The 10,688-nt window shown below is 49.2% G+C and overlaps 2 protein-coding genes across 2 annotated transcripts; one reads left to right on the top strand and one right to left on the bottom strand.

Moving 5' to 3' along the window:
- Positions 1-561: 561 nt before the first annotated feature.
- On the bottom strand, positions 562-6,445 carry EEF1AKMT3 (EEF1A lysine methyltransferase 3). Its single transcript, XM_004379850.2, has 3 exons — positions 6,269-6,445; positions 6,033-6,144; positions 562-1,097 (listed from the first exon to the last, which is right to left on the bottom strand). The coding sequence occupies exons 1-3, from the start codon at positions 6,443-6,445 to the stop codon at positions 706-708; spliced, it is 681 nt and encodes a 226-aa protein (XP_004379907.1). The 3' UTR covers positions 562-705.
- Positions 6,446-6,987: 542 nt separating this feature from the next.
- Positions 6,988-10,641, top strand: METTL1 (methyltransferase 1, tRNA methylguanosine). Its single transcript, XM_004379851.2, has 6 exons — positions 6,988-7,148; positions 7,888-8,051; positions 9,076-9,260; positions 9,355-9,468; positions 9,627-9,728; positions 9,892-10,641. Exons 1-6 carry the CDS (start codon positions 7,036-7,038, stop codon positions 10,045-10,047), a joined length of 834 nt encoding a protein of 277 aa, XP_004379908.1. The 5' UTR covers positions 6,988-7,035; the 3' UTR covers positions 10,048-10,641.
- Positions 10,642-10,688: the final 47 nt, after the last annotated feature.

Here is a 10,688-nt window from a genome sequence, read left to right on the forward strand (position 1 = left end):
TCAAAGATGAGAAGAATCTAATACTCAGTCCAATGCTCTTCTGCACGGCATAATGTTCTGTGATTAGGGCTCCAACTGCAAAAAGGATGAAGGAGCTACAGTCCAAAGGAGAGCTCTGTGCCTAACCCCAGCATCAGTGCTGGGAGGGCTTGATCCAGTCAGAGCCATGGTGCCTTCCTGCCAGACTCCATCTCTAGAAGTAACAAATGGATGGTCTGAGGCTTCTTTCTTCTCGGGCCCCAAGGCAGAAACCTGAGTTCTTTAGATGCAGAGGAGCTCTTTAATGCTCATTTCTTTCCCTTTAACAACGTCCATAGAATCTAGCAAAAAATCTATTCAGTATAAATAGACAATGGCAGGACTGGAAGTGATCAGTCTATCTGTAGCCACTGATCTCACATCCCATTTACCTCCCCACACCTAAAAACTGTGAACACCATCCCACTCTCCCGTCAGAACAGGAGGTGGGAGCCTCCTTTGTACTCTAAGACTAGTAGTGCTAGAGTCTTGGACTTTAGAAAGGAGGCACCTCCCTGCAGCTGCCCAAGAATATCTGGGGGAACAAAGAGAAGAGGAAGAAAGAGAGAGAGGGCAGGGAAATCCATCCTTTTGGGTCTTTCCATGTATGGCTCTGGAGATACAGCTTTGGAGATATGGCAGTTCCTTCATTAAGACGAGAGGTTCAGAGGAGCAGAGGAGGTAACATCAAGCAGGTCTTGGTTCCCTGGGCCTGGCCCTATAGATGTTGACATTCACATCCTCATCCCGCTGGACCAGCTCCAGCTGGAAATGCTGGGGAAGGAGGCGCTGAAAGAAGCTCTCTGTCCCATGCTCCTGTCTCATCTTGGAGGCCAGATAGACGGTACCATGGGGCCCGCACAGGTGTTGAAGGGTTCCCAGCAGCAGTGGGAAGGTAGGCTCCAGGTAAACGATATCAGCCCCCAGCACCAGGTCATAGTCTCCAGGAAAGACATGCTGGTCAATCCCCCAGGACAAGGCGCGGACCTGGGCCTGGTCTCCAGCTGGCACATTGGCCTGGACGTTGCCCTGGATCTGTTCTAGGGCCAGGGGCAGGTCAGTGATGGTAACATTCCCCCCTGAGAGAGAGGAAGGAGGAGAAAATGCAAGTCAGAGGGACCAACCAAGGGCCTTCGGCTCCTGCCTGGAAAGTCCAGAGACCTCAGGACCTAGAGGATAATGTCTTGACAGCACAAGGTCTATATTTGGGCTTTTAGTTGCACTAACCTTCACCTCACCCACTGCCATTCTAATTACTCCACATTCTACAACAACAACATTCCACTGAGCTAATCTTCAACCTGTCTGCCCAACACACAACAATCAGACATCAGCAGAAGCCTGGGCAGGACTAAGCTGGAGACAGGCTGTGCACCCAGCTCCATTGACACAAGCCCAGCCTGCACGAGTCTGGAAAGCTTCCCAGAAGATGTGACCTAAGCTGAGCCCTGAAGGACAAGCAGGAGTTTGTCAGGTGAGCTTTCCATGCACAGAAGAGCGAGTACAAAGGCCTTGTGGTGAGACAGCATGTGCATTCAAGGAAGGCTGAATTTTAAAAGATACACAAGAGAGAGAGAAGTGTCAAGACATGAAATTAAAGAGGAGAGTGATTATGAAACGCTAAGGACATTCAGACTTGATCCTGAGGGCAATGGGTTTTAGGGTAGAACAGCAGGTAAAGACGATCAGATTAGGATTTCAGAAAGCTTCATTCATCCAATAAACATGTACTGAGCACCTCCTAAGTGCTGGGGATACAGTGGTGAGCAAGACAAAACCTCAGCCTTCCTTGAGCTTTATTCTCCAGGTGCAGACACAGTAGGTACTGCAAAGGTAACTATTTAATCATAATCATGATAACAATTATAGAAAGAGAAGGCAAAAGCACTAAGCATTCATTCATTCATTAATGTTTATTATATGCCTATGATATGCCAGGTGCTGAGAATATAGCAGTGAAGCAAGCAGACAAGAATCCTTCCCCTTACGGATCTTACAGTCTACAATCTAGTAGCCAGTAATGGACAATTACAAACAAAATTTAAAAATATACTTTATATCAGATGGTAATAAGTGCTATGTTGTTGCTGTTGTTAGGTGCCATTGAATCGATTTCAACTCATCACAACCCCATGCGACAGAGTAGAATTTCCCCATAGGGTTTTCTAGGCTGTAATCTTTACAGGAGCAGATCACCAGATGTTTCTCTCGTGGAGCCACTAGGTAGCACTGAACTGCCAACCTCTGAGTTAGCAGCCCAGCACTGAGCCACTGTGCCACCAGATTTCTTGACATAAGTGCGAGGGTGAAGCATGAAACAGGGCAGTAGCAATGGCTAAGAAATGGCTGGATCCTGAATATATTTTGCAAGTAGAACCAAAAGGATTTGCTGACAGATTGGATATGAGATATTAGAGAGAGAGAGAGAGAAGTTGAGAATGACTCCAAGATTTTTGGCCTGACCAACTAGAAGACAGAATTGCCATTCATTTAGACGCGGAAGACTGCAGGAGGAGCAGGTTTAAACAGGATCATCATGAGTTCATTTCAGGACACGTTAAGTTTGAGATGTCTATCAGACAAGCAAACGGAGATACAGAGTAGGTTACACAAACAAGTCAGAAGATAGAAATGGGAGATTCATAGGGTCGTCAACATAGAGAGGCAAAGGAAGCGATAAAATGATAGGGATTGCTTGGGAATGAGTGTAGACAGAAAACAGAAGGGGTCAAAGGACTGTACCTGAGGCCTGGGGCACTCAGACTTTTCGTTGTGAAGATGAAAAGGAACCAAAAAAGGAGGCTGGAACGGAGAACCAGGAAGGTAGGCAGAAACCAGAAGTGTGGTGCCCTGGAAGCCAAAGGAAGTGTTTCAAAGAGGAGGGAGTGTCAAATGCTGCAAAGCCAAGTAAGGGGCTAATAACTGACCCCTAGATTTAACAACAGGGAAATCATTTAGTAACCTTGACTAGAGCAGCTGGAGTGGAAGGGGTATGATGGGACACAAGTCTGACTGGAATGGACTGAGGAAAAGAGGAAGACAGGAACCAGAGACAGCAGGTATTAACTCTTTTGAGTTTTTTGCAACATGAAGCATGAAGCAGAGAAATGGGTGGTAACTGGAAGGAAATATAGGATCAAGAATTTCTTCTGATAGGAGAAATTGCAGCATATATATGTAGATAAATACATAGATACATAGACAGATACACAGATAGATACATAGATATAGATATCTGGTGGTACAACAGTTAAGTGCTCCACTGCTAACTGAAAGGTTGGCTGGCAGTTCAAACCTACCCAGAGGCTCCATGGAAGAAAGACGTGGTGATCTGCTCCAGTAAAGATTACAGCATAGAAGACCCTATGGGGGCAGTTCTACTCTGTCACGTAGAGCTGTTACAAGTTGAAATTGACTCAATGGGACCTAACAACGACATATGTATATGCAGAAAATTCAGTCTTTATATAATATGCATTAACCAGGTGGTGAAATGGTTTCAGACAGAGTACAGCCTGTGTGAAGCCCCCAAGAAGGAAATCCCAAAGTAGCCTTGAGGAACTAGCAGAGGGCAATGTGGCTAGAGCACAAGGAGCATGGGAGGGAGAGAGGCAGAAAGAGATTGGAGACGGAGGCAGAACCGTGCTCATGGTGTTGATTTTATCCCGAAAGCATCGAGAAGTCATTGGAAGATTTGGAAGCGGGGGAGACATGTGATTACAGTTGCATTTTGGAACGATCAGTCTGACTGCCGCGTGGAATGGATGGAGGCCTAGGCAGGGGCAAGGAGTAGAGGCAGGAAGACCAGTTTGGCTAATTACTGGCAGTCCCGGGGTTATGAACAAGATCCATTCTTAAGTCTGTCTTTAATTCGAATTTGTAGGTAAGTCGAAACAGATACACATGGTTCTTATTTAGTGTCAGTTATTCAAATGTCTGTTTCAGTACATAGTATATAGTTTACCTTTCTATGCATATAAAACACCTAAGAAATACTTCAGACCACACAATGTTTTCATGAGACGAGCATCACAAAGTAGTGTTTGTTATTCAAACCATTGTATGTATTTAACTCAAATTTTTAATATAATAGCTTTTATGGCATCCATTTATCAATTCTTAAGTACGAGCTGAACTTTCTTAAGGACTTTACATTCGTAACCTGGGGACTGCCTGTATAGCAGTCCAAGCAACTGATGGTGGTGGCTTGGACTGGGGAGCTGTCAGTGAAAAAGGAAAACACGAGAAAATTCAAGAGATATTTAGGAGATAAAATCAATAGGACTTGAACAACGAATATGAGGGTGAGAAAAAAGGATGTGTCAAAGGTGATGGCTAGGTTTCCCACCGGGTGGAGGGTGGCTGGATTCACTGAGACGTCAAAACCTAAGGGAGAAACAGCTTTGGCGGGGAAGATCACAAGATCTAGTTCGGGCATGCCAGACTTCCCCATGGGGAAGCTTGAAAGCTCTTGTGAAAATCCAGGCAAGAGGCAGCAGTGGCCTGAACTAGAATTGGTGGGTACAGTAGTGGACAACTGGGGAAGTATTAAGGACATATAACCCATAGGACTGGCTGATTGCCACGGTGTAAGGGGAGAGAGCAAGAGACCAGATGACACAGATTTCTGACTTGGCAGCTGAACAGGGGACAGAACAGAAGCCAGTCTGGGAACAAGTGAAGGTAGATAATCCTGTCCATATTACAGGCCTTTTCTTCCCCTTTTAGCATAACTGCCTGCCTCTCATCCACCCATCCCTCATGGAAAAACTGCTGTTGACACTTCCCTTCTCTCTGATCCCACAGTGTTCACATCGTTCACCTTCTTCTCTTCTGACAGAGCTTCCCCTTGATGGGAGTCCCAAAGAGTCAAAGTTAGACATGGTCAGAAAGTATCCACTACTCCCTATACGTACCTCACCATAGTTCTTGTACTGTAACATTTTCCCCCATCACCCCCACTAGACCCTAAGCAATTTGGGGGAAGGCAATCTGTCTTACTCATTGTTGTATTCCTAATACCTAACATAATTCTTGGCACACAGGAGACTCAACAAAATACATGTTGGCTGAATGAATAGAAGAATGAATGCCCACCTCTGGGAAGACTTCCCTTAATGTGACCTAATTCTTTCCTTATGAACAAAAACCAAACCCGTTGCTGTCAAGTCGATTCCGACTCATAGTGACCCTATAGGACAGAGTAGAATTGCCCTGTAGAGTTTCCAGGGAGCGCTTGGTGGATTCGAACTGTTGACCTTTTGATTAGCAGCCGTTGCACTTAACCACTATGTCACCAGGGTTTCCTACTTATGAACAAGGATATGTTAATTTGCTGTCCTAGGAAGATGACTGTGTGTTTAAATGATTGTTTCTGGTATGGAGTTTTGTCTGCCCATTAGATTATAAATTAAGGAATTGTTTCTTTTGTAGTTGTTGGTTCTTAACAAAACTGAAGACTGTTACCTTACGTTTTTCTTCTCCAACTCGCCCATGCCTGATTCCTACCCCGCATCTCCCCCAAAACACTCCTGAACCCTCGGAAACCCATAAGCTTGCTTCTCCCAAGCAGTCAAAAACTAAAGAATCTAAAACATATTCATAATGAAGTTATAAAGGACTCATGAGGTGTCATAAGTGCTGGTCTCTCTGGCTGTTCCCCCTACAAGGTATCCCCATATATGTATTTTAACAAAAGATCACGTCCAAAGCTAAGAGGATTTTAAGTAACAGCATTCTCCATGAAACAACCAAAGAGCAAAAAAGCAGACACTATTCCTTCTACTAAAGCCTGCCGATTTTATTTCCTGCCACCAAATCAATCGACCGCCTCCGAGAGCCAATCAACGCTGCCTGGCACACAGATGGGCATGAAAAAAAAAAAGTTTATTAAAAGGAAGGGAACGGGCTGGGGTAAAACCATTCCCATTCCCCCAAGAATCCACAAAGTGACAATTTCTCCACATTCCTTCTCCCCCCAATACCTCCTCCCGCCGCAAAGCCGGTTCACGCACCCTGCAGCGCAGCCAGAATCCCCACGATGCCCGTCCCCGCGCCCAGTTCGATCACCTTCTTGCCTCGGAAATCCACATTTTGACTCTCGAAATAACTGCACAGGCTCAGAGCCTATGGGAGAAAAGAGAGAGGAAAAAAAAGGGGGCGGGGGGGACTGTCGCTGGGATGGTTCCCGCTAGGAGAGTCGGAGTCCGGACCGCCCGGGACCCTCACCCGGAGCAGCCCCACTCCTCACCGCGTCCCACACGCTCGCTGCTACTCCGAGGCGGGACCCGAAGTTTTGCGTGATATTCAGCACGTGCCCACAGAAGCAGAACCGACTTTTCTCCGAGTAAGAGTCCGCGAAGAGCCCGACCTCCCGCGGGAACACCGATTCTGGCTCTGATTCCGGCTCTAGGCCCGGGTCCGCCATCCGGCCGAGCGTGCCCGGGCGCCACGTCCCTTGCTTGGATCCCGGATCTGCAGCGGGGCGGGGGGTGGGGACCGCGGGCCGTCTCGGCGTCCCAGTGGCACCGAGCCCGCCTCCCCGAGTTTGCCCTCCTTCCTCCAGTTTGACTTTCTCCCCCGCCCGGGTCCTCAGCGCGCAACCAACCGAACCTAAGCCGGACCACGCGGGTTAGCCCAGGCAGACCGGTCCGAGACCGGGGGAGAGGGGAGAGGAGCAAGGATTAATTCCATGGTAGGAGGCGGGGTCCTCAGACCCCTTTCACCTGTGGGGCGCACAGGCGCCTGCAACCAGTATAGCAACCCAGACCCAAGTAGAAGCAGGCTAAGGGAAAAAAAGAGGTTGGGTTCCTGGGGCTGGCCTTGCCAGCTCAGTTAGAGACTGAAGGCGCGGAGGCGCCCTTCTCTACTCGCCCCTCCCAGCCTAGCCAAGCCGAATTCGCGCTTGGGTCTTTAAGGGGCGGGGTATGCTCACAACGTGCCTGACTGCGTCATTATCGTGCGCCTCTTGCCTCTGTCTCCACGTGGGTTCGGTAGAGAAACCCCGGACTGCGGATCATGGCGGGAGTAGAGACTGGGAACGCGGCCGGAGCAGAGGCCCCGCAGCCCCAGAAGCGCTACTACCGGCAACGTGCTCACTCCAACCCCATGGCGGACCATACACTGCGCTAGTGAGTGAGCGGGACAGGAAGCAGGGGCGGGAGAGAGGAAGGCGAAATTCTCGAAACAACCCAGAGCAGCTCAGTCCAGCGTAAAGGGACGAGAGACCAGTTATCCAGGGACGGTGGGGTGGATTTCGGATAAACCTGGGAGAATCATCTAGGTGACGTCTGTGTTGTTAGGGGTGGGTCCGGGAGGTGGGACAGAGGGCGGAGTTGACTGGTTGGGAGTGGGCGTGGCGTTCTGGAAGAAATCTGTGTAGCGCTGCAAGTATAGGAAGAGAAAGAGATTATTGCTTGAGACCAAAGTGAAAAAGCCACTATGCCGTTTCCATCTTTCGGTTTCGTTTGTTGGATTCAATAAAAAGACACACACACGCAGTCCCGCCCACACCTTACTCCCTCTCTAACCCACAGAATTTATAAAGTAGGGTCCCCGAGACTTAGGCAGCCAGTCTCTGGGAGAAGGGGAACAAATTTCTGCCCCGGCCAGACTCACATCAACCCCTAGAAGATGGAGATGGGCAGGTCAGCAATCATGGACCTCATGATGGGCCTGTGATTGACACTGAGGTTTAAGAGTGGTTTCCAGTTTGTTCCCTAGAGACCACAGAGCCCACTGTTACAGAATTTTTGAGAAACCCTCCTCCCACCCACCTCCCACCCCCACTTCCCCTCCCACACACACACAGCACCACTTCTGCATTGTATGACCGACCTTCTCACATCTCTCACGTCTTCTCTCCAATAGCCCTGTGAAGCCAGAGGAGATGGACTGGTCTGAGTTATACCCAGAGTTCTTCGCCCCACTGACCCAAAATCAGAGCCATGATGACCTAAAGGATAAGAAAGAGGAAAGACCTCAGGCCCAAGTGGAGTTTGCAGACATAGGCTGTGGCTATGGTGGCCTGTTAGGTAACGCTCTTGACACTTTCTTTGGGGCAAGGAGAGGCAACGGCCTAGGTTCTGCGACTTCAGCAGGTTTGGTGGGGCCCACAGTTGGCCTTTCCCCCTTCGGACCAGACTCTGGCGCCGGGACATCAGTGTGGAGAGCCTCTACCTTCCCTCTACTCTGGGTCTGTGGACTTTGCCCTGGAGAAAGGAGCAGGCTGCCTCAAATACCTCTTAGAACCTGGGTTGTCCTGTCTGGCCCCACCCCTGGCCCCAATTCCTTCATAAGCCGTTTCACCTGCTAGGTGCTGGGTTCAGTGAGCTGGTCAGCACACGCATCAGAGATTAGTCACTGTGGCCAGTGATCCTGAACTGTCTTTCTCAGGGATTCTACCACCCCCCACCCCCACCCTTACCAGAACTCATGCCTTCCACTCCTCTCGTGTGTTTTCAGGTCCCTCTTGTATTGTCTCGTGTTGTCGGTATTGTCCCAGCCATGCATGCAGGATCAGCTCCCTATTTTTAGATCTTCCCATACAGATAAGTGTATGACAGAAAGGAAGAGTATGGTATTTGAATCAGAAAACCTTGGTTCAAGTTCCAGTTCTAACCCTTCTTAGTTCTATGACCTTGGGCGTTTCTCACCCTGAGTTTCCTCATCTTTACATTTTACCACGTGTTATAAGGCTTAAATGAGACAACGTATGAAAACTTTAAAGTACTCGTAAATAAACATGTATTCCTAGCCCCCACCCCCACCCCCATTTCCAGTTCTGGTGACAATTTCTGTATCTCCCTCAGTTCTCTCCTCTAACACAGAGCCATTTATATACAGTGAAACCTGGAAAATATTTGAGTTTTCCTTCTCTGACAGGTTTCTTCCTTACACAGGTTCTGGCTTTCACAGCTTTTACTGTATGTAGCTCCCTGTTCCCACTGGCCATTCCTGGCTTTGGTTGTTAAAGATTGAGGCTTCCTTTCTTGTGTTGACCCCTTTGCACTTCCTACAAGTCTCGGTTGATGATTCCATTCCTCTTTCTGTGTCTAGTGGAACTGTCACCGCTGTTCCCAAACACACTGATTCTGGGCCTCGAGATTCGGGTGAAGGTTTCGGACTATGTACAAGATCGTATTCGGGCCCTACGCGCAGCTCCCGGAGGTGGCTTCCAGAACATCGCCTGTCTCCGTAGTAATGCCATGAAGCATCTTCCTAACTTCTTCCGAAAGGGCCAGGTGGGGAGGGGCCCTGCTGGGTTAGGCTGGTAGGCAGACAGGGGTGTGGAGGCCAGGCCCTTATCATCCTGTATGTGCACTGTCTGTCTCACAGCTGACGAAGATGTTCTTCCTCTTTCCGGACCCACATTTCAAGCGGACGAAGCACAAGTGGCGAATCATCAGTCCCACACTACTGGCAGAATATGCCTATGTGCTGAGAGTTGGGGTGAGTTGGGAGTGGGAGGGAGGGTCAGATGAGTGGTCTGTTCAGGGGCCCTCCTTGAGAATCAAATGAGGGTGGGTTTAGGGTCTCATGCCACCACTCCTATCATCTCAGTGCTGAAATGCATGCAGCCCCCGTCTAGTCCGACTTTGCTTATACAGGGGCTGGTATATACCATAACCGATGTGCTGGAGCTACATGACTGGATGTGCACCCATTTTGAAGGGCACCCTCTGTTTGAGCGTGTGCCTCTGGAGGAGCTGGTAAGTAGGCGGCCTGTGGGAATTGACGAAAATGCAGGACTTTCTAGAATGGTTCCTGTATCCTTTGAACCCAGCTCAGTGCCAAGAGGATGAGATGGGAGTCTAGAAGCCAGGGGGGAATCTGAAACAGGCAAGGACTTATCTGGACCCTTTCTTGTCCCAGAGTGAAGACCCCATTGTGGGACACCTGGGCACTTCAACTGAAGAGGGAAAGAAAGTTCTACGCAATGGAGGGAAGAATTTCCCAGCCATCTTCCGAAGAATACAGGATCCCACTCTCCAGGCAGTGACCCCCAATCCCACGCTACCTGGTCACTGACAGCTTACCCTGCTTTAGCTAGACCCCTTCTTCAGGGGCCAAAAAGAAGATCAGGCCCCCTGGGTCTTCCCAGCCGAGACTGCCAGGGTTGAGAGGAAGCAATCTTTCAACGAGATTGAGGAACTGGCCAAGGCAAAACCCTGGTGTTCACAACCACCCCAACTCCTCTCACCTTCTTGCCCCTTCATCGCGAGTAGAAAGCAAAAGACGCTAACAAGGAAGGTCCGAGGACCTTGGACCAGAGGGGGTGTTGGAAGGTGTGGCTTCTTGCTCCCCCTTAGCCCTCCCTTCTGAGATTTCTTCTCAGCTGGAGTGAAGAACACAGTGCTCTACTGTACATCTAAACTGCCTTCTGGGCTCAAATCACCTGTCCACTCGTGTTTACTTTGCAGTCCTGGGGGTAATGTGTATACGTGTGCACACGCCCATGCTGCTGTTATTTCTCGGGAAAGGCTGGAGTGTGTATCACGTGCCTTCTCCCATCCTCCCATTCTCTCCCTGCCTAAGACTGAACCTGGGGAATCTGCTGTCTCTAGTTGCTGTCTCCGGAGAATCCCTGGATAGTATGGGGGTGGAGACCCTCTCCTTCATGTTGACCTTCGATTTCAGAGCTGACTGACTGGCACAGAGCCTGGTGGGGG

Source organism: Trichechus manatus, unplaced genomic scaffold, assembly GCF_000243295.1.
Source record: "Trichechus manatus latirostris isolate Lorelei unplaced genomic scaffold, TriManLat1.0 scaffold00069, whole genome shotgun sequence".
Lineage (NCBI taxonomy): Eukaryota > Metazoa > Chordata > Mammalia > Sirenia > Trichechidae > Trichechus > Trichechus manatus.

Excerpts from the sequence above, each read along its gene's own strand:
- EEF1AKMT3 (XM_004379850.2), bottom strand. The coding sequence starts at position 6,445 with ATGGCGGACCCGGGCCTAGAGCCGGAATCAGAGCCAGAATCGGTGTTC. Across the intron at positions 6,145-6,268 it reads CAGCGAGCGTGTGGGACGCG|GCTCTGAGCCTGTGCAGTTA; the intron begins GTGAGGAGTGGG and ends TTTCTCCCATAG. Across the intron at positions 1,098-6,032 it reads GATTCTGGCTGCGCTGCAGG|GGGGGAATGTTACCATCACT; the intron begins GTGCGTGAACCG and ends CCTCTCTCTCAG.
- METTL1 (XM_004379851.2), top strand. The coding sequence starts at position 7,036 with ATGGCGGGAGTAGAGACTGGGAACGCGGCCGGAGCAGAGGCCCCGCAG. Across the intron at positions 8,052-9,075 it reads TGGCTATGGTGGCCTGTTAG|TGGAACTGTCACCGCTGTTC; the intron begins GTAACGCTCTTG and ends TTCTGTGTCTAG. Across the intron at positions 9,729-9,891 it reads GTGTGCCTCTGGAGGAGCTG|AGTGAAGACCCCATTGTGGG; the intron begins GTAAGTAGGCGG and ends TTCTTGTCCCAG.